This window comes from Dendrobates tinctorius, unplaced genomic scaffold, assembly GCF_039654945.1.
Source record: "Dendrobates tinctorius isolate UK_male_01 unplaced genomic scaffold, ASM3965494v1 ptg000011l, whole genome shotgun sequence".
NCBI lineage: Eukaryota > Metazoa > Chordata > Amphibia > Anura > Dendrobatidae > Dendrobates > Dendrobates tinctorius.
In genome coordinates, this window is record NW_027361679.1 from 127,245,958 (window position 1) to 127,270,049 (window position 24,092).

Below are 24,092 nucleotides of genomic sequence, written 5' to 3' on the forward strand. Positions count from 1 at the left end.
GTACGCTCTGTGGAGGCTGATCTTAGGTACTGCAGCACGGATCACATTCACTTCAATGAGATTTGAGCTGCAGCACACAGGAATAGTGTGCAGAGTAGTGTTCTGGCTCTGTACACCAGTAAAGGCCCTAAGTATCACTGACAAAAGACTGACAGGCACTTCCAAGCTAATGTCAACAGGTGCATACTAGGAGCAGCCATCTCCATATACAACAAAAAAAAAAGTACTACAGAGTGCAACTTCTTTTTGTTTATGGCCCCAAGTATCAACTTGTCTATGGGGGATTCAGGTGTTGGACCCTGACTATCAAATATTGGTGTATTATAATTATTTCAGGATCCAATTGTTTTGGTTTTAAATATTAATTACCTATCCTGGGTAGAGGCCATTAATATCTTAATACCGGGCAACAACTTTAACAGGCCCAGCATTGCTGTAGTTATATGCAAAAGATACTTGCTTTATTTTATTTTTTTATTTAGATGCAACGTTTATCCGACAGTAAGGAGGTATAAGCTACTATAATATATAATTTTGCTCATTGAACAAGGTCACGGAAAAGTGAATGAGGGTTTCTATCCCATAAAAAATAAAGTAATCCTTCCTGTCAATTAGAAAAATATCAGTAGACGGTAGAGCAATACTCAGTAAAAGATTAAGCGCTTTTCACCCAAATATTAGAAAAGCACAGAAAATAGAACTGACGTAGAACACACAGATGTGCAGCAGGAAGGCATCAGTCAAAATGTGTAAAATTATAGGATATTCTTATATTTAATATAATTAAAAAAAAAAAAAATGGAGTATAAAGGATTGTGTGCCTGCCCTGAACCTTGGAGGGAGAAGAGGAAAGTGATGGCTCCAAGGTGCAAGAAGCTGGTGATGGTATTTTCTTCCCATAAATTAGAGTTCAATGCATTTCCAAATAAAAGTACAGCACAAAAGAACGGCCTCTTCTATTGTGAGTAGATGATGGATATATGGCCATCATTTTTATATTGGGTTACATTCTGCTGCCATGCGACAAGGGTGAGGTGGAAGAAAGCCAATTACACAGCAGTAAATAAGGGGGGGGGGGTCACACAACGGACCTAGAAAACTCCAGCGGGGAGCCTCACAGCCTCCAAATCATTGTGCTCCAGAGCGGCATTTAATATAAGCACTACACTAATGTATCAACATGGAAAGGTAAACTCTGTAGAAAAGATGGGGGTTGTGCTTTTAGTAGAAGTCAGCCAATTTACAATACAGTTCGCAGTACATTCCATATATGTACACATACATATACAGTGTCAAGAAATGCAATAACCCCCTTGGCTGCCAGTGTCCTGCTCTCAGAAACCCTTGGACACAAGAAGCTGTTCCAGTGCATGATGGGATAAGGCTCTACAATGTAACTCCACCTGGCAGTGCTAGAGTTATGACTACGCTGCACCTTTATCCATCCGACGTCATCTGTGGTTTTAATCTGATTTGTCACCGTCATCATCAGGTCGAGGATCTCCGTCATGCCCATTCTTGTCTTCCTTGGGGAGATGTCCTTGGGAGCCCAGTGCGGACAGGGAGAGAAGCCCGCTGCTGGCACTAACAGGCAGAGAGGGAGCCTGTAGTCCCATAGGTAGTGGCGTAAGAGGGAGGGCAAGTGCCTGGAGTTGGGACAGCTGATGAACTTGAAGCTGCTGCTGTACGAAAGGAAAATATATTAAAAAAACATGTCAGCCTGACAGTAATCACTGCCAGGAAGACATAGGACATACTGTAAGTTGGAAGCACTGCACGGGATTAAATTAGAAAACATATTGAGATGGACAATGTTTCTGAACAAGCCTATTATTCCGTATAGGAAGACATTAGATGGCCCCTCTGTAAACCTTGAGGGTAAAAAGCCAACCTACTAGATCGTTATCCTCCCCTGATGGAAACCTAGTAGACTCAGATTCTCTAAGAGCAATATAAAAATCTTTTTTACATTTTGGAAGCCATATCAGATACTACGTGTCAACTTCCAATAGGATCTCCGTCTATGTCTGTCTGGTAAAGACACAAAATCCCACACAAGGCACGGTTGGCAGTGGCAAGCTGCTTCCAGCTCTGGGACACGCTCCTAAAATGGGTTGTCATTGTGAGTGTATGATCAGGTGAGAGCAGTCTGCCATTAAACTGTGGACATTAACACCCTTGGAGCCTTGAAAACATGCCAAGAGAACATCAGTTATTGTCTGGCAGTTTAATAGACACACAATCCCACATGTCCAATAATGGAAGAAATATTTGCTTTTGAAAGACAAATAGATTTAAAGAAAATTGCCATCCAATTGTAAATATGGCTACACTTCAGGGATCAAAAAACAGCCCCAAAAAGATTGATGGCATATAGTCTAAACTGTAAATGTAACTAAAGACTGTTTTCTCACTCCAGATAACTATTGCCTAGTCACAGCACGTGTACAGTGGCATGCAGAAGTATTTACTCCCTTGGCATTTTTCATATTTTGCTACCGCACAACCTGGAATTTCACTTTTTTGAGGGTGTGCATCAGTTCATATAAAGGACATGCCTATACCTGAACAATTGGTTCTTATTGTGAAGCAAATGGGACAAAATACCTGAAAACTTCAGTGTGCATAAATATTCACTCCTCATAAGGTCAGTATTTTGTAGAGAGCATCCTTGCCTCCTGCAAGTCACTTTGGATAAGTCTCTAAGAGCTTTCTATTGGGATTTTTGCCCATTTGTCAAGGCAAAACTGCTCCAGCTCCAGTTAGATGTTTCCTCTGGTGAACAGCAGGTCCCAATTCATATAACAGAACATACTCTCTTCTTGTTTGTTTTTTTATCTGATATCATGTGTAATCCATATCTGCTAAATTAAAATAGCGCATGATCTCCTGATGAACCTTAGGGGGAACTAGTTGATATTTGCACATACTTCTCTGTTGTATGGAAATTTGCACACACTTCTATGTCATCTGATATTAATTCTAGTGGGATTTACATGTGTACCAATGCTGTATGTCAAACATTGTGACTCACCCTGGTATACGAGTTGATACCTGCAGAGGTGCACAGATTCTGATCTCGCTATATATTTCTATACCATATGACATATTTTGGGATGTATACATATCTTCAACACCATATGACATCATAGTGGTTCACCATTATATACGCACTTAGATCCGAATTGATACATATAGTTACCGGTATATTATTGACAACTATATTGTTGGGACTTCGGTATTGGCACACTTTTTGACTCTAAGTGAGTGTATCTAATATTGTGGTACAACTCCTGCATGCTTTACTGGCATATGTTGATGCCTATTTAACTCTGGATATCTGGCACACATCATAAGAATCGAGTTCCATAGGTACCTATGTCATTTATCGGATTATATTTAGCCAATCACTATTATAGGGCAAGTGAGGGAGAGTAGACTGCGCGTGGGCAACAATTGGGTGCTAGTCTCTGCGGTGAGGTAGGGACACACCAGCAATACTATAGGGTATCGGTAGTCTCCTGTATCTTTATCCTAGAGGAAGATGTCCTGTTTACTTTTATACTATAGAGGTAAAATATAGTTTCAATGACTAATAAAAGTAACTTTTTTTTTTTAGAAGATAAAAAAAAAAAAAAAAAGTGTTTAGTTGACGAATATACCATCCATCTTCCCCTCAACTTGGACTAATTTTCCTGTCCCTGTTGCCAAAATACATCCTTACAGTATGCTGCTATCAAATTTCACTGTGAGGAATGGTGTTTTGGTTGATGAGCAGTGTTGGTTTGGAGCCAGAGTTTATCTTTATGGCCAAAAAGTTCAATTTTAGCCTCATCTGACCACAGCACATTCCTCCATACATTTGGGGAGTCTCACACATTTCTTCTGGCAAACTCAAAACAAGCCTTACAATTTGTGTGTGTAAGGCACATCTTTTTTCTGCCCACTCTTCCATAAAGGTCACCTCTATGGAGTGTATGGCTTCTTGTGGTCGTATGGCCAGATACTCAAGTCTCTGCAGCTCCTTCAGGGTTACCTTTGGTCTCTGTGCTGCCTCTCTGCTTAATGCCCTCCTTGCCCGGCTGAGTTTTGGTGTGACACCCTCTCTTGGCAGGTGTGTTGCTGTACCATGTTCATAGCAAGGGTTGAATACATATGCACATACCAATTTTTTAGTTATTTGATCCCATAAATTTAATTTATGCCTATATTTTTCTCACTTCACCAACATAGACTATTTAGTGCTGATGCATCACACACAAATCGGATTACAAGAATATTTAAACCAATTGCAATATCACAAAGTAGCTTTTTACCAATGGGGGAATGAATAATTTTGCAGGCTGCTGTATGTCTGCCTACTGGGTGAGCCCCAAGATCCACAGGCCATTCCTTCACATTTCCCCTCACTCCATGACTGAAGGAGGAGCTTCAAAGAATCAGCTTGTCACACTGTCTATGGGGCTGTATGAAAGAGTTTAGCACTCTCTGCTGTTTCCATCAGTATCACAAATGGAGAAGCACCATGAATGCCTGAGCACCACCCTATTCAAAGTTCTGGAACCCCCATTGATCAACCATTTATAACCTATTCTAAGGGAAAAGGGTTAATGCTAATTTGTTGGGTGGAACGATCTTTTGTGCTGTACAAAATATAGTTCCCGGCAGCACATCATGTGTAAACATGCCCTACGCTACCAAGAACAATGGCAGCCTATACAGACTGAACGCTTTCTCTATTACAGATTGTGCAGTGGACCTGTGTATATAGGCTATTAAATAACCTCCGATCAACAAACAAGTAGCCGATCGATGGTTGCTTAGGGCTCTGGATCGGCTAGTGTAAGTGGACCTTAAGAAACTTAATCACTCATTCTAGCAATCTTAGCAGATTTTTCACGTACACGAATGATGGAGTTCAACTCTGGCGCTGTCACTTGCTTTGCCCGCTCAATAGCTCCAAGGACTTGTTGCTGGTGCTACAAAAAGAAAGTCAAGATTAGTAAGTAACCCATGTAAAATGTAAGAGATAGAAGTCTTATTCCTAGCCTGTCTGCAACTAATTTCTTGATTTCCCCTACAAGGCAAAATATGGTGAGAGCAGAATGGCATATCGGGGGGGAAACTTATTTCAGGCTGTGTTCTGTCCTGATGCAGACTAAATACATATAAGAGGGTAACAACTTCTTGATTATGGGAAGAGGGCAAGTTTCTAAATTATGGATTTTCACTTTACTGCAGCAGACCCATACTTAAAGAACTTTATTCATTGTTGCACGCCAGAAGGAGATATGGAGGAGTTGCGGAGAGGCGGTTACAAGTGCCTCATGCTGTTCTTTTAATACTTATTTCATTATTGAGAATTTGACTTAGAAACATTAGTAAAGTATCTAGACATATAAGGACTGACTGCATTAAAGGGAAACTGTTGCTTGATTCATGTGGGAGAAGCTACAAACTAGTTACTCTACGGACGGTCCAAAGCTGGATCTTCAAATTACATTTTCACTAAAACGACAGAACGTATCAGAGAAAAAAATATCTACCTATTTATGGCTGCAATCATGCAGTCAGCCTCTCATTCATGATGCCTGTGATTTTGGCAACATGAATCAAGCCACAGGTTCCCTTTGCACAATAAAATCTGAACACAACATTTTAAAGTCTTGTACCCAAAGTCTGGAAGTGGATACACACTTTGTATCAATAATGTTCAAAACATACCTCCTGAGAGAGATAAGGCAACACCTGCGCGCAGATCCCATTCAACCTTTTAACTATTTCAGCCTGGTAGACAGAAGACACCACAGATTAGTTGATAAAGAATGATCACTTCCACAGAGAACTCCTTACTGGGAACACAAACCTGGCCAGCCCTGCATCACTAGTCTTAAATATGTTGCGGTGCTTTCTTTTTAATAATGGGCCCATGATCTATAAATACCTAGCTATAAATTTGAAGCTTATAGTATACACACATTCATTATTAAGACCAAGCAGAGAGCTGCTTGTGGGCTTAGATTGCTACAAGCACTGAGTTTAGAAGACCGTCTCCATGTAATTTAGCCTCAGACTGCATTGAATCCAGTAGAAAGCAGGATTTGACAAATCCGAGGCTGAATGAAGGAGTCTGCATGTCATTTTAATGCAACGCTATACACGGTGTTCCAAATTATGCAAAAAATATTTCCTCGTATTTTCTCTAAATTACCTATATGAATTGCAGTCATTGTTATTTTCCAGTCATCTAATATTCTAGTATAATTGCAATGTTTTTGAACAAACTGCCTATGAAAACAGTATATTTTTAAAAATAAGAAACACTCAAAATGCATGTTCCAAATTATTATGCACAGCAGAGTTTAACCTTTTTATTTTGAACAAAAAAATGGTCAATTGTGAAATTATAAGCATTATCAGCTTATTACAAAATGAAATCAAACAGTTTTCAAGTCAAAACTTTATTCTAGGTGATGTTACATTTGCACATAGGACCCCTTGTTGGAAAGAAGCTTCTGAACTCTCTCGTCCATTGAATTTGTCAGTTTTTGGATGGTTTGTGCTTCAATTGTTTTGCATGTGGACAGAATACCCTCCCAGAGCTGTTGCTTAGACGTGAACTGCCTCCCGCCATCATAGACACTCCTTTTGATGATGCTCCAGAGGTTCTCAATGGGGTTGAGGTCAGGGGAAGATGGTGGCCACATCATAAGTTTGTCCTCTTTTATGCCCATAGCAGCCAGAGATGCAGATGTGTTATTTGCAGCATGAGACGGTGCATTATCATGCATGAAAATGATCTTGCTGCGGAAAGCACGGTTCTTCCTCTTGAACCATGGCAGGAAGTGCTGTTTTAGAAACTCCACGTAGATTTACCCCTTCAGGGATCCTAAAGGGGCCGACACTCTCTCTTCCCATGATTCCAGCCCAAAACATTACTCCACCTCCTCCTTGTTGGCGCCTTCAGCCTGTTTCACACATCAGTTTTTGTGTTCAGTCAAAATCCGCTAAAATGGCGGATAGCGGATGCGTTCCTGAACAGACCACAACGTTTGTCACCGGACCATTATTTTAACGGATCCGTGAGAGATAGAGAAATTTTCCAGCCGCCAGAACAGAGTTTAGGGTTAAATTTCCAACTGAGTGAAGTCTTTTGGGCATGCGCAGTGAGAAGTGCGGATCCTGCCGCCCGAAAAAACGTTACATGCTCCGTTCGGGCATGTCGGCGGACGTCAAAATTTAGGTGGATCCGCAAAAAAACGGATCCAACGGATGGCCATCCGTCAAGATCCGTCGGTAATGCAACACAATGTGAAAAAAACGGATCCTCCAAAAAGAATGGCGGATCCGATTTTTTTGCAAAACGGCGGATTTTGACTGATGGACAAAAACTGATGTGTGAAACAGGCCTTAGCCGTGTTTTCATGGGGTGTCCATCAACCAGTCATCCTCCACTTCATCCATCTGGACCATCGAGCGTTGCACGGCACTCATCGGTGAACAAAACAGTTTGGAAGTCAGTCTTCATGTATTGTTTGGCCCACTGGAGCCGTTTCTGCTTGTGTGCAGTGGATAGAGGTGGTCGACAGGATGGCTTACGCACATCTGCAAACCTCTGAAGGACCCTGCATATTGTTGTTCGGGGGACGTTGGAGGCACCAGCAGCTTCAAAAACTTGTCTGCTGCTATGACAAGGCATTTTTGCAGCTGCTCTTTTAACCTGATGCAATTGCCTGTTGGAAAGAGTCCTCAATATTTCCTTATCAGAACGCACACGTGTGTGCTGGGAATCAGCTACATACTTCTTGATTGTTAGAACACAAAATTCCCAATACATCATTCGGACAGCCGGGTCTCAGCAGAAATCCAAGAGAGAAAAGCACCAGCTCAAAAACTATCCATACCAAGAGAAAACAGAGCCAAAGTGTCTTAACCCCTTCACCCCCAAGGGTGGTTTGCACGTTCATGACTGGGCCAATTTTTACAATTCTGACCACTGTCCTTTTATGAGGTCATAACTCTGGAACGCTTCCATGGATCCCGGTGATTCTGACAATGTTTTCTCGTGACATATTGTACTTCATGACAGTGGTAAAATTTCATTCAAATAACTTGCGTTTGTGAAAAAAGCGGAAATTTGGCAAAAATTTTGAAAATTTCGCTATTTTCCAACTTTGAATTTTTATGCCCTTAAATCACAGAGATACGGCACAAAAAAACTTGATAAGTAACATTTCCCACATGTTTACTTTACATCAGCACAATTTTGGAACCAAAATTTTTTTTTTGTTAGGAAGTTAAGGGTTAAAAATTGACCAGCAATTTCTCATTTTTGCAACACCATTTTATTTTTACGGACCACATCACATTTGAAGCCACTTTGAGGGGTCTATATGATAGAAAATACCCAAAAGTGACACCATTCTAAAAACTGCACCCCTTAAGGTGCTCAAAACCACATTCAAGAAGTTTATTACGGTATCCCTTTAGGTGCGTCACAGGAATTTTGAATATTTTAAAAAAAAAATAAAAAATAAAAAAAATGAACATTAACTTTTTTCCACAAAAAAAAACAAAAAACTTCAGGTTCAATTTTTTTTTTATTTTACCAAGGGTAACAGGAGAAATTGGACTGCAAAAGTTATTGTGCAATTTGTCGTGAGTACGCTGATACCTGATATGTGGGGCGGGAACCACTGTTTTGGCGCATGGCAGAGCTCAGAAGTGAAGGAGCGCCGTTTGACTTTCTCAATGCAAAATTGGCTGGAATTCAGATCGGACGCCATGTCACGTTTGGAGAGCCCCTGATGTACCTAAACAGTGGAAACCCCCCACAAGTGACCCCATTTTGGAAACTAGACCCCCCCAAGGAACTTATCTAGATATGTGGTGAGAACTTTGAACCCACAAGGGCTTCACAGAAGTTTATAATGTACAGCGGTACAATTAAAAAATCATTTTTTCCACAAAATTGATCTTTTCACCCTCAATTTTTATTTTCCCAAGGGTAACAGGACCCTAAAAGTTATTGTGCAATTTGTCCTGAGTACGCTGATACCCCACATGTGGGGGTAAACCACTATTTGGGCGCATGGCCGAGCTCGGAAGGGAAGCAGCGCCATTTGATGTTTTTGGCTGGAATTGAGATCGGACACCATGTCGCGATTGGAAAACCCCTGATGTACCAAAACAGTGGATACCCCCCACAAATGACACCATTTTGGAAACTAGACCCCCCAAGGAACTTATCTAGATGTGTGGTGAGCACTTTGAACCCCCAAAGGCTTCACAGAAGTTTATAATGCCCAGGCATGAAAATAAAAAAAATTGTATTTTTTCCACAAACATGATCAATTATAGTCCAATTTTTTTATTTTCCCAAGGGTAACAGGAGAAATTGAACCCCAAAAGTCGTTGTCCAATTTGTCCCGAGTACGCTGACACCCCATATGTGGGAGAAAACTACTGTATGGACACACGTCGGGGCTCGGAAGGGAAGTAGTGACGCTTTGGAATGCAGACTTTGATGGAATGGTCTGCGGGTGTCATGTGCGTTTGGAGAGCCCCTGATGTACCTAAACTATTGAAACTCCCCACAAGTGTCCCCATTTTGGACATTAGACCCCCCACGGAACTTATCTAGATGTGTGGTGAGCACTTTCAACCCCCAAGTGCTTCACAGAAGTTTATAACGCCCGGGCGTGAAAATAAAAAAATCATTTTTTTCCACAAAAAAAATATTTTTGCCCCCAATTTTTTATTTTCCTAAGGGTAACAGGAGAAATTGGACCCCAAAAGTTGTTTTGCAATTTGTCCTGAGTAGGCCGATACCCTACATGTGGGGGTAAAACACTGTTTGGGCGCATGGCAGATCTTGGAAGGGAAGGAGCACCATTTGACTTTTTCAACTCAGAATTGGCTGGAATTGAGATCAGACGCCATGTTGCATTTGGAGAGCACCTGATGTGCCCAAACAGTGGAAACCCCCAATTCTAACTCCAACCCTAACCCCAACACACTCCTAACCCTAATCTCAGCCCTAACTCAAATGGGAAAATGGAAATAAATAAATTCTTTTAATTTTATTATTTTTCCTTAACTAAGGGGGTGATAACGGGGGGTTTGATTTACTATTTATGGCGGTTTTTATTTTTGGCAGCTGTCACACGCTAAAAGACGCTTTTTATAGTAAAAATAGTTTTTGCATCACCACATATTGAGCTATAATTTTTCCGTATTTTGACCCACCGAGTCATGTGAGGTCTTATTTTTTGCGGGACGAGTTGACGTTTTTATTGGTACCATTTTCGGGCACGTGACATGTTTTGATCGCTTTTTATTCCGATTTTTGGGACGCGGAATGAACAAAAACTAGCGTTTCATGAATTTCTTTTGGGGGAGTGCGTTTACACCGTTCCGCGTGCGGTAAAATTGATAAAGCGGTTTTATTCTTCGGGTCAGTACGGTTACAGCAATACCTTATTTAGGTTTTTTTTATGTTTTGTCGGTTTTATGCAAAGAAAACTATTTTATATAAAAAAATTACTGTAATTTTGCATCGCTTTATTTTGCAAGCTATAACTATTTTTTGCTGATGCTGTATGGCGGCTCGTTTTTTGCGGGACAAGATGACGTTTTCAGCGGTACCATGGATATTTATATGCGTCTTTTTGATTGCGCGTTATTGCACTGTTTGGCAGTATGATAATTAATCATTATTTTTTGCTTTGTTTATTATTTAAGGGATTCGCTAGAGGGGTTAACTAATGGGACAGTTTTATAGGGCAGGTCGTTACAGACGCGGCGATACCTAATGTGTACTTATGCTTTTTTTATTTCCAAAAAATGGATTTATTGAGGGAGAATATATATATATATATATATATATATTTTTTTTTTCTAATTTATTTGGCGATTTTTTTTTTAAACACTTTTTTTTTTAAACTTTATTACATAGTCCCATCCCTGCCGATGCTTCCCTTTAACCCCTGGTACACCGCGATCATGTTTGATCGCGGTGTGCAAGGGGTTAACGTGTCAGGGGCGGTCCATGACCGCCCCTAACACATTGTGCCGGGTGTCAGCTGTGATAATCAGCTGACACCCGGCCACGATCAGCGGCGCTCACCACATGGGCGCCGCTGATCGCGCTAGACGTACTATGCCGTCCATGGGCATAGGGGCCCGGGCCCCATGGACGGGATAGTACGTCTGATGTCAGAAAGGGGTTAAAGAGAATATCAAATTATTTTTTTTTTTTTTATAAAAAATTCATAATATTTTATATTATTAATACACAGATACCAGTTAGGCTAAGTGCACACGTAGCAGAAAATTTCTGCTTGAAAACCTGACTCCCTTCCCAGAAACTGCGCTAATCTCTTTCTGGGCGACTGGGAGAGATTCATTTTTGGCGACGGGGGCCCACAGGCCGCTTCCCATGTTCTGTGCTGGTATCGTTACATTGATGACATTGTTGTTGTGGGATGGGGGGCTGCACCGGCTCGATTTCATGAGGACGCTTAATGACAATAAGTTTAACATACGACTTACGTATACCTTCAACAATTCTACGATTGATTTCCTGGACGTCCGTCTGGAGGTCGACCTTGATCGACGTATCCAGACGGATGTCTTCAGGAAACCAACGTCAGTCAATTCACTGTTACACGCGTCCTCAGCACATGATCCAGCCACCATCAGGGCTGTCCTGGTCGGAAAGTTCCTACGGATGAGACGAATCTGCTCCACAGACACTAGATTCGAGGCACAGGCCTCGGATCTTAAAGATCGATTTCACACACGCGGCTATAGCCGCAGATGTGTGAAAACTGGGTACGACTGAGCAAGAAAAACTCCTCGTAATCATCTTTTGAATCCCACAAAAAAGTACCAGGGTGGATTTTGAAGGCCCTATAAGGTTCATCTCCACCTTCAACCATGAGTGGGAAAATACGCGCACCATCCTTAAAAAACACTGGCCAATTTTAGAATGTGACCCGACCCTGGGGTCTGCTTTAGGCACCTTTCCCAGTATGACATCTAGGAGATCTAAAAATCTTGGCGATCTCCTAGTAAAAAACCATTACATCCCGGCTCCTAATACCTTTCTGGGTACGTATACCCCACAGGTCGGCTCTTTTCCATTTGGTCAGTGCTTGGCTTGCGCCAATGTCCTGAGCTGCTCTACGTTCTCTTCTGCGAATGGCTCCAGACATTTATCAGACAACGTATTTCTTGTGGGACTACTTATGTTATATATTATGCCATCTGCCCGTGCCCCAAGATCTACGTTGGTCTCGCTACTAGGGAGCTCCGGGTCAGGGTTCGGGAGCATGTGCGGGACATTGGCGCAGCAAGGACAGTGACGGATATGAGAGAATTGAAGGCGATCCCTCGGCACTTTAGGGTTCATCACAATTGTGATGCCAAGTTATTGAGTGTCAGAGGCATTGAGGCTCTCCACCTTGGGATCAGAGGTGGAGATAACAAAAAACTTCTCGCCCAAATTGAAGCCAGGTGGATTGTGCTTCTCGACACAGTTGCACCTAATGGTCTGAATGAATCTTTAAGTTTTGCCCCACTCCTGTAAAAATCAGCTTCCCTCAATCCCTGCGGCGTCCTCTGTTATCCCCCCTGCTTGTCCCACCCACACTAGTCTATCCCCGATTTCGAGGGTGTGTGTGTGTGTGTGTGTGTGTGTGTGTGTGTGTGTGTGTGGTTTTTAACGCTCATGTTTTTAACTTGTCTTCATTTTATTGTTTTTTCCATCACCAGTGATTATCTTGATGTCCCTTCACTTCCATTCATTTAGCCCTGGTGGGATTCTGAACTAACCATCTGAATAAAAAGGATTTTGGATCTTTCTATACGGAGGATACAGACATTCCATTTATGATCTTTTGTGGGATTAATGTTGTATTTGCACTAGCTCTCATTGTTTGTAACTGTTCAACATTATTTAATTGCATTACATATGTATTGCTGATATTTTGTAATGTATTGCTGCTACTCATGTGTCTGATGTCGCAACTAATATGAGCCTGAGCACACTTCCCTCTCTCCTTTTCCTTATATACGATTTTCTATTATATGTCCCCATTATATGAAGGTGATGGTGCGCATGGCGGTGTTCTCGTCGGGGCTCTGTGTCAGGGCGTCTTTACGTTGCGGGCGCCACACACAGGGTTAATCCCCGTGGTGGATGCCGTGCACGTTACGCCTCTGATGCATGCAGAGGCGCCTTCGGCACACCGCACATGCGCCGCCTGGTTCACCGCCATTGGTCACATAACCACGTGACCTAGTTCATGGGGTTACTTGAAGGTCCTGTTCGGATCCTCCGTCACTTCCCCTTGAGAAAGCGGCCCCGCTTGGCCGCGAAACGCGCGTCAGGGAGCCCTACACCCTCGCTCTGGTGCCTGCTGTCCCTCTCCAGTAAGCTTGACAGTTTGCTTTATGGCCTACTGAGCGCTTGATTGTAGTGAACGCTGGGTGCGTCCAGTGCTACTCTCACTGTGATCCTTTTTTGCACTCAATGCTGTCTGGTCTGACCTGCTTCGTCTCCTTCTCTGCACTCTAACTGGTATCTGTGTATTAATAAATAAAATATGAATTTTTTATAAAAAAATAAAATTTGATATTCTCTTTAAGACACTTTGGCTCTTTTTTCTCTTGGTATGGATACTTCTTGATTGTGCGATGATCACGATGAAGTGTCTTGGCAATGTTGATTGTAGTCATGCCTTGACCTAAATACTCCACAATTTGGTGCTTCTCAGCAGCCAACATCCTTTTTATTTCCCATTTTGGCAAAAAATGTAGGCTGCTTAATAATGTGGAACAGCCTTCTTAAGTAGTCTTGCCTTTATTTGGACACACCTGACAAACTAATTTGCACAGGTATCTGCAATTGCTTTCAGTGATATAAAGAGCCCTGACACACATCACCAATGAGTTTAAATGACATACAAAAAAAATTCTAACCTTATCACTCCTAAACTCTTTTTGCATAATAATTTGGAACACAGTTTATGTGGAGCAAGTGGTCTTAAGGCTATGTGCACACGCTGCGGTTTCGGCCCTGCGGAACTGCAGCAGTTCCGCAGACATGGTACAGTACCATGTAACCCTATGGGTTTTAAAAACCGCTGTGCTCACGCTGCGGTTTTTTTCCACGCGGTTTTGCTGCGGTTTATAAACCGCAGCATGTCAATTGTTTCTGCGGATTCGGCTGCGGTTTCACACCTTTAACATAGTAGAGGTGTGAAATCGCAGGGCAAAACCGCAGGTCACTTTACCTGCGGTTCCGCACGGAAAAACCCGCAGGTCAATCCGCAGCGTGTGCACATAGCCTAAGACTGCAGCTTATAGTAGACCTAGTGATAGAGCAATAGTGTTGGTGCAGGCATGTTCTAAGGAGGTCTACAGTAAGAAACCAGAAGTGTTGCAATTAGTGGGAAAGCTGGTAGCTAGTATGTGTGCAAGACAACATTTAGCCTTCAGGAAGGCTATCAGGATATTATATAAGGATATTAGGAGAAGACATTGTGTTACTAAATGTAGGGTGGACATGTAGCCTACTAGTGCCAAGAGGGTATATCCCAAAGGTGGAAAACATACCGGCAAGTTAATGCTGCTCATAACACTGGACTCAAGGCTTGTAGTATGTAAAAACAAAAAGCCTTCATCTAGAAGAAAATAAATCTCTAGAGCCAACTATTGGAGGTAGCTACTTTTAAAGGAAATGTTATACCCTTTAACAAGCCTTGCAATATGACAGTGTATAAATCAATTCAGGGAGTCTCCTCCAGAAGAAAGGTATTCAAGGAAAATCTTGTTTAGAATTATCAGGCCTTGCAAAATGGTGAAGGGTTTAAGGGTTAGAGATAACACATGACTTCTAGAGTAGTCATCTCCAATATGTGGCACTACAGAAGCATGAAAGCCATTTCTAGAAGATAATTTGAATACCTTATTTCCCCAAGATTCAGCAAGAATTATATATGTATATATTTGTTTGTAAATAAAGTGTAAAGCCTCCAGCACCAACCCATACATATCAGCACCCCTTATTTGTCAGATGCTACAAATGCTCATTTCTATGGTCCAGATCCACCAGCGAAAACAGCCGCTACACATTTTTACAGCAGTGCTGGAGGTTCAAGACATCCACTGACTCAGTGCTCCATTGCTATTGGGTACAGCAGCAGAAACTGGATGGCATCACTTGGGAATTGGACTTTCTGAACAACACTGTTCTCTTATCAGCTTCCTCCTATGCTCAGGCTAGGCTTAAAAGTCACATCAGAGGCTTCCCATCTCTCTGTAGAGCCTCTCTGCATTACTAGAGCGCCACCTGATGTTATAGGATGCTTACTAAAAAAGGCAGGTCTTCTGGACTAGAATAAAAAGTGGTGCATAAGATAATAAATGCTTACTGATAAACCATGTCTCAAAAAGGCAATGGAGTGTTCCAGATGATAAAAAACCTATCCAGTTCTCAGTAATTTACGACAAAAAAAAGGCATTTGGAAAAACGTCACTTTATAAAGTGTCCTCTAAAACGGGACTTCTAGATGCCAAATGCATGTACGGACATTGGGCAACAACTCCCAAGGTTGAGTTGGAAAAGAGAAACTGATAAGCATCCTGTGAATTCTACATAAACCTCAAGACAAGCACTCACCTGTTTGTGCATTTCAATGTTTAGTCCATAAGACATTTCGTAATACTGGAAAGAGAAATCAAACTAGCAGGTAGAAATACATTCAGGAACATAAAGAGACAGTGTCATAGCTACAACTGATGTGAAAGGACCTCAACATTAAACCACTCAATAATACCCCAGCAGTAACTTTAATCAAGACTACATGAAGTCCCATATGTAATCAGTGGTCTTACGGTTTCTAAGTGGTATATAATAAAAAAAGGTTTTATTCAGCAGGTAAAGTGGTTTATAATGAAATGGACATTGGTCTAATCGTATAGCGGTCACCATTGGACTTCTAAAAAGGTTAGAGGGACACTTTGGGAAGCTTTATGCACTTCTGTAATGTGTACCATCCGTGATTTGACCACAGATCGCGATCATACAGCCGAGATTGCCACCCTTGAACATGTGCATTTTAACAGTGGTCGTTTGAGCCTTTCCACATTTAGAGGATCACAGCCAACCATTTGTTACAAATAGCAAGCACCTATTGCTGCTCTTCGTTTCATACACCGTGAAGCCCGTTTGAAATGACCACCTAAAATTGCATTCTAAAAAGTGGTTCTCCAAGGAGGTGGTCTTCAGGAAAGTTCACTTTACAAGGTGAATGCTAGTTTTGCCTGAGAATATAACTGAGAATATAACTAACTGAGAATATAACTGAGAATATAACTGAGAATATAACTGAGTTTCATCACATGACTGAAAGACTGAAGACCATGGTTGCATCTTTAGATATTGGTTTCCTAAATAGGAAAATAAGGTTATAAACAGTTAAAAAAAAAAACCAAAAAAAAAAACCCTCAGTCTGGTAAGCTGCCCCCCTCCCTAAAGTCTGACCTCTTTGTCTTATAAGTCCCTGAAAGATTTTTAGGCAGATTTACACTGTGCCCTGGCCCTCTCCCCTCCCCATCCTGTAACAAGCAGCTGTCTGGAAAAGTGAATGAATGGCATAACCCCACAAGAGAGGGATCAGCCAGAGACCTGCTGAGAGGGGAAGAGCAGGGGGGTCAGAAGGGAGGTGGATTTATTTTTTGGCAGCCAGCTCTAAACTACTCAAACTCTGGTTTCTCCTGCATCCAAGTCTTTGCTAGCCAATGTAACCCCTTCCTAGCCAGCATAGAACTGAATATAAATGTACACAGCTACAGCCCAGTATAATAAGGACTTCAGCAATGCCTTGCACAAGCTCTGTTTGATAAACACCGACAGGCATTATGGTCCCTTGAGGTGGATTTTAGGAGGCAAGGATCATTACCCCATATAAAAACAGGAAGGTTTCTGTAATTGCCCTCAGGGGTTAATGCCAAGCAGGAGCACTGCTGGCTGCTTAAACATCTGCAGCTACATCTTGGCAGACATAATTAAAGACCTAATTGCCCTGAACTGAGAGAGTAAAGAGCTTCTCCGAGGGAATAAAATAAGGGAGGCCTCCTAAATTGGTCACAAAAACTTGGCAATAGCAAGGACCCTTGAATGAGAAACCAGCCTCTGGAGTGAGAAGAAAATTATGCAAATCCAATACATGTGTAATACACAGAGGCTACACTCTGCTGGAAACTAGGAGCCCCCCCAAAGTCGAAACCAGGAGGTAGTTTTGTATCTTAATTACTGTAAACATGTGTCCATGCAACCTAAATCTCCAGTCTGGAAACCCCTCCTTTCCGAAACAAGCTATTCAGCCAGTTGACCGGGAAAGCTTGCAGCACCTACACTACCCAAACCTGTGGATAAAAGAATTACATGTGACCAGTCGTAGTCAAAGGGTATGTGCACACGCTGCGGATCCGGAGGCAGTGTACAGTATAATGTTGTTATCCTATGGGTTTTCAAATCTGCAGTGCACATGCTGCAGATTTTTCTGTTCTGAAAAGCTGCGGTTTGAAATCTGCTGCATGTCAATTCTTTCTGCGGATTCCACAGCAGTTTGACACCTATTCCATTGTCTAGGTGTCAAACCGCAGGTCACTTTACCTGCGGATCCGCACGGAAAAATCTGCAGGTGAATCTGCAGCGTGTGCACGCCACGCAGCCAAAGAAGGCTGCTGTAACACAATGATTTATTGGCTTCTTCTATACTAGAGGGCTATGCGACTCCCTGGTTGTCTGGAGTAGACCAGCTTCACCACTGACTGGAGAAATTTAGATTCTCAATGCTTCAATTTGCTTTCTGCAAAAATCACAGCAAATTCAAGTTTAGTGTATAAATGCTTCAGATTTCACTATAAGTGTGTGTTTATGAATGACAAAATAAAAAAAAAAAAATAAGACATTGGCCCCCCGATTCATCAGTACAATTTTGCCCAATTCCTGTTGTAAATTGCTATGAAAAGTTGGAGCATTTTGGCTCAACTGTGAATGGCACCAGAATCTCGCATCTTTTGCTGTTATCACAACAATTTGTACCAGTGCCGCCAAAATGGGTGAAGCTGGGGTGGGACAGGAGAGCGGCAGGACGTGACATCACAGCTTGTCCAATTCACCGCGAGCTGCAGCACTCCATATGCCAGAAATAAAGTACTGAAGTAATATTTCGGGCTTAGCGCAATGAGGCACCCGCCATTCATAAGATGCTCCTGATTCATGCACCGGTTCATGACTCAAGAGTGACTCTAACCCACCCACTCATCAAGGCCAGCGAGAAGGGAAAAAAAATAGCCAGAATTGATAAATTGGGATCAGTGTGTTAAAACAGCCATTATCCATTATGTGGCTGACATTTGGAAGACCTGATCTACATTGCCAGATACTGTATCACCCTGTGGATTGTCTGCGTTCACCAGATTACTAAACACATACGAGATGGAAGGCAGACAACTACTTGTATCTCACACGGTTTCCAGTTGTGACTTAGGCCTGTTTCACACTTCCGTTTGACATCAGTCAAAATCCGCCAGTTTTAGAAAAAAACAGATCCGCCCCTTTTTTGGCAGATCCGTTACCCCCCCCCCCATAGACTTGCATTAGCGGCGGATTTTGACAGACGGTCGTCCGTTGCATCTGTTTTCAAATGGATCTGTTTGATTTTTAGCGGATCCAAGGCGGAGCAGACGGACTCAAACTTTTTTTGTAGCGCGATCCGCTTTTTGCAAATGCGCATGCCCGGAAGATTTCCTCAGAGAACCATTTTAACCCTGAATATCGTTCTGGTAGCGGTCTCTCTCTCTAGACCGCGGTTCCTTTAAATTTCCTGACCTTTGTAACTTCGGCGGATCCGTCCAAAAAATGGTCCGATGACATCCGCTTGTACAAAACGGATCCGTTTTTTTCATCTATGGCAGATTTCAACTGATCACAAAAAATAGGTATTAGACCTACCGGTAATGATGTTTCCAGGAGTCCATCCTGACAGCACTATGGAGGATGTCCTCCTCCTCCTTACAGGGACAGGAAAGCACACGAGAGGTTAAAAGGCCATGTCCCACCCCCTTTCCCTCAGTGATTTGACAAGTACCACAAGGTGGATGATGCTAGTAACGGTTTAATGAAACAGTCATATTACAGCATATGACATAACATAATACAACATAGTATAACATAACAGGGAGGGAACTACCCGTGCTGTCAGGATGGACTCCTGGAAACATCATTACCGGTAGGTCTAATACCTATTTTCCAGGACGTCCACCTGACAGCACTATGGAGAGTACCAAAGCACCTCCTCAGGGTGGGATTACTGCTTGGAGAACTTTTCTCCCGAATGCGGTTTGTTGGCCAGCTAACACATCTAGTTTGTAGTGTTTGCAGAATGTATTAAGACTAGCCCAGGTTGCCGCTCGACAAATTTGATCAACTGACGCCCCTGCCCGCTCGGCCCATGAGGCCGATACCGCCCTTGTAGAGTGGGCTTTTAAGGAATCAGGCGGGCTGGCGCCTTCAGCCTGGTAGGCGTCCGAGATTACTGAGGTAATCCAACGCGCTATGGACGCCTTAGAGGCCTTCTTCCCTTTATTCCTACCACCAAAGAGAACGAACAGGTTCGGGTCGATACGCCAACTATTGGTGGCCTCTAGGTATTCTATAACTGCGCGCCTCACGTCTAGCGAGTGGAGCTGCCGCTCCTTCTCATTTCGGGGATTATCACAGAAAGAAGGTAACACTACCTCCTGGTTCAGGTTTCTTGTGGAGGCTACCTTCGGGGTAAATGCCGGGTCTAACCTAAGGATTATACTATCCTCTCTTATCTGGAGGTATGGATCCTTAGTGGATAGGGCCTGGATCTCCCCTATTCTTTTGGCCGTGGTAATGGCTACTAGAAAGGCCGTTTTACGAGTGAGAGCACGGATGGGTATCTTCTCACTAAGGGCGAAAGTGTCCGAGCAGAGGAACCGAAGTACCAGGCCCAGGTCCCATGGCGGGGTGAGCTGCCTAATCGTGGGACGCAGGCGTTGTGTGGCTTTTATAAACCTTATCACCCAGGGATGTGCAGCTAACTGATAATCAAAGAAGGCGCTCAAAGCTGAAACCTGGACTTTTAGAGTGCTGGGCTTGAGGCCTTTATTAAAGCCTGCCTGCAGGAACCCTAGTATGTTAGGGAGATCCGGGGTACCTGCCACGAGCTCGGACCTGCCACCCTCCAGACAGAATCTCCTCCATATCTTCCGATAGATTGCCGACGTCACCGGCTTCCTGCTGGCCTGTAGGGTGGATATGACCTGCTCCGACAATCCTTTTGCCTTCAGGATGTCCCTCTCAGGATCCAAGCCGATAGATGGAGTCTTGCTGGGTCCGGGTGGTGGATCGGGCCCTGGTGGATGATGTTCTTCCACAAGGGCAGCTCGACTGGATCTTCTACTGCCATGGCTCCCAGAAGGGAAAACCAGCTTCTCCTCGGCCAGTATGGCACTATCAATATCACTCTTGCGTGGTCCTCGCGTATCTTTCTGAGCACTGCCGGTATGAGGGCCAGTGGTGGGAACGCATAAGAAAGGGATTCTCCCCAAGTCTGACTCAGGGCGTCTACGCCCTCTGGATGGTCCATCGGATTTAAGGAGTAGAATCTGGGAACCTTCGCGTTCTTGCGGCTTGCGAAGAGATCTATACTGGGGTTCCCCCAGCGCTGACAAAGCTGGTTGAAGATCTCTATGTTCAGTTCCCACTCTGTCGGGTGGATCTGTTGTCTGCTCAGGTAGTCCGCCACTTCGTTTTGGGAACCTTCTAGATGTACCGCGGTCACGGATCGAACTGTCCGTTCTGCCCACGTGAATATCTTTTCCGCCAGTGCCTGAAGTGGTTGATGTCTGGTTCCTCCTTGGTGTTTCAGGAATGCCACTGTCGTCGTATTGTCGGATAAAATGCGGACATGACGACTCTTTAGTACCGACCGGTTTCTCCGCAACGCTTCCCAGACCGCGAAGAGTTCCTTGAAATTGGAGGATCTGGCCTTGATGCTTGCTGGCCACTTCCCCTGGAAGATCTTCCCTTCTATGTGGGCTCCCCATCCCCACGCACTTGCGTCTGTGGTGACTACCACGTATGGAGAGGTTGTCCAATGCACGCCCACCTGAAGATTCCTGGCCTGTAACCACCAGCGAAGGGACTCCTTTACTCATCCTGAGAGTCTTAGGGGTTTGTCTAGCGACGCCTGACTCCTGTCCCACCTCGCGAGAATTTCTCTTTGTAACAACCGCGAGTGGAATTGGGCCCAACGGACACACTGGATGCAGGCTGTCATAAGGCCCAGGACCTCCATTGCTTCCCTTATGGAGCATTGACGCTTCAACAGACCTCTGGTTCTGGCCTGAATGGACTTCTGCTTCTGCTCGGGTAGCCAGGATATTCTGTCGGCTGAGTCTAGGAGGACTCCCAGGAATACCTTTCTGGTGTTTGGAGTGAGGTCCGACTTCTCCCAGTTGATCACCCAGCCCAGGAACTCCAACACAGTAGTTGTTCGGATCCTGTCTCGGATGAGCGCTTCCTTGGATCTTGCCACCAGTAAGGAGTCGTCCAGGTACGGCACAATCACAATACCCTGATCTCTCAGGTAGGCCACCACCTCTACCACCAGCTTTGTAAAGATCCTGGGAGCTGAGGCCAGCCCGAATGGAAGACCCTGAAACTGAAAATGTCAGGTCCGGGCTGGTGAACTGATCGCAAACCTTAGTAGGCTTTGGGATGAGGGATGAATAGGAACCTGATAATATGCCTTTTTTAGGTCTAGGGTGCACATAACTGCGTCCCTGTCTATCAGAGGAATTGCGGATCGGATTGACTCCATCGGGAACCTCCTGTATCTGACCCAAGCATTTAGTGGCTTCAGGTTTATGATGGTGCGGGCCTCTCCGGATTTTTTTGTAATTACAAACAGGGAAGAGTAGTGACCTTTCCCTCTTTCTGATGGTGAAACTGGTATTATGACCCCTGAGTCTAGCATGTCCTGAAGATCCGACCACATTGCGGAGTCCTCCTGGACGACAGTGGGGGCAATATATCTGTCGGGGGGAGGAGAATAGAGCTCTATCCTGTAACCCTCTCTGATGGTTCTGAGAACCCACTGATTGTTGGTGACTCGCGACCAGTTTGCTGCAAAGTGGCGAAGTCTCCCCCCAATGCCTATGGCGTCATTGTCTCCTCGACCTAGATGTCGATGCAAATGGGGGATCTCTGCTCTTCCCACTTTGGCTGAAGGAGCCTCTGTAGGAGCTTCTATTAGACCTCGCCCGGCCCCTAAACTCTGACTGTCCTCTGAAGAAGGAGCCTCTCCGAAAGGACTGGGACCGTCTGGGCTTTTCTTCCGGGAATCCCTTATTCTTATCAGACACCAGCTCAAGGATATTATCCAGGGCTGGACCAAACACCCTCAGACCCGAGAAAGGGATGGCACATAACTTGGCCTTAGAAGGGTTATCTCCCGACCAGGATCTAAGCCAGACTGCTCGCCGGGCCGCATTAGAGAGGGAGCTGTTTCTGGCCGCAAACCTAACTGATTCCGCCGACGTATCCGACAGGAACGCCGTGGCTGATTTCAAAAGAGGAAGAGATGCTAGAATCTCTGACCTCGGGGTCTTGTTGGTTAGGTTTTCCTCCAACTGCCCCAACCACAGGAACATAGACCTGGCCACCGAGGTGGCTGCTATGTTGGCTCTAATCAGGGCCGCCGACGTCTCCCATGTTCTTTTTAACAAGACGTCCGCCTTTCTATCCATTGGGTCTCGAAGACCGGACGAGTCCTCGGCTGGGATAGCCGATTTCTTCGTAACCTTGGCAACCGGGACGTCGATCTTAGGGACCTCTTCCCACGCCCGAGTTTCCTCGGGATCGAAGGGCAGTCTATTTTTAAAGTTTCGGGAGAGTGTCAACCGACGCTCTGCTTCCTTCCACTCCTCCTGGATCATTGCTTTGATGTGCTCGCTCACAGGGAACACCACCTGTTTGCGGGACACCAGTCCTCCAAACATTAAGTCCTGTCTGGACTGTGGCTTAGGGACTTCTTCCATCTGCATGGTATTTCTGACCGCGTGTACCAGCTCGTCCGTATCCTCCAGTCTGAACAGGTACTTTCTGTTCTGTTCCTGACTATCCCCCAGGATCTCGCCTTCTTCCTCCTGATCTGAGTTCCGGAAATCGGATTCCTCGCTAGGGCTCGCCTCTGATACTGGGACTGGTTCCCACCTCGGACGCTTGCGACCTGGACCAGGGCTGGGGGATCGACGGGACGTAGAGGCCTGAATCTCTTCCCTTATCAGCGACCTCATTTCAGAAAGCAGAGATGGCTGTTCCTCGCCTATGACCCTGGAGGTACAGGGACCGCATAGGGTCTTGCTATAGGTGTCTGGCAGCTTTACTCTGCACACCGGACATCTGACTGATTTGGCGGTAGCTTTCGCCGGGTCCTTTCCCGAGGGGGACTCAGCCGGGGTTCCCTTTTCCTAATAATATAAGGGGCACCTCATCAGATCTGGGCTGTGGGGACGAGTGGGGAGGGTGGTCTGCGCTATGCGCACTTACCCCTCCACCAGATGCAGTGTTGCCTTCCATCCCCTGGCGTCCGATGCAGTCACACAGCCTGGAACCGCCTGTGACGACTCTGGAGAAGGCTTTGGTCCAGGAGCGCGCGCGCCCTGGATTTGAAACCGGCGTCTGACGTCACCGGATGTGACGCTGGTAAGCCGCGCCTCCACTTCCTGCCGGGCATCTGCGCGCGACCGCGCTCGGCGCGAGCCCCCGGCTTCCACTGCCCAGCGTCAGCGTCGTTCTGCGGGCTCGGCCCGCCGCCCCGCTTCTGTCGGTGCCCGCATGGCCAGCCGCCTGCGGGGAGCCGACCCGTCCTGGAGCCGAGAGCCCCCCCACCGGGAGGAACGGCTCCCTCCAGGAGCGCCGTCCTGCTCCTGGCCTTTGGAACCGAGGGACTCCCCACCGGGAAGTTTCGGCTCCGGGACCT

At 44.6% G+C, this 24,092-nt stretch overlaps 1 protein-coding gene across 2 annotated transcripts in view; it reads right to left on the reverse strand.

Moving 5' to 3' along the window:
- Nucleotides 1–460: 460 nt before the first annotated feature.
- Nucleotides 461–24,092, reverse strand: part of TLE5 (TLE family member 5, transcriptional modulator) — a 29,504-nt gene continuing 5,872 nt past the window's right edge. The window contains exons 4-7 of one of the 2 annotated variants that reach the window (XM_073547475.1): nucleotides 15,689–15,733; nucleotides 5,725–5,787; nucleotides 4,905–4,979; nucleotides 461–1,679 (exon numbers count right to left, since the gene is read on the reverse strand). In XM_073547475.1, coding sequence (XP_073403576.1) covers nucleotides 1,464–1,679; nucleotides 4,905–4,979; nucleotides 5,725–5,787; nucleotides 15,689–15,733 — 399 coding nt within the window. In that variant the 3' untranslated portion in view covers nucleotides 461–1,463. Of the gene's footprint in view, nucleotides 1,683–4,904; nucleotides 4,980–5,724; nucleotides 5,788–15,688; nucleotides 15,734–24,092 lie in introns of both variants that reach the window. The other variant, XM_073547465.1, reaches the window with a different exon arrangement.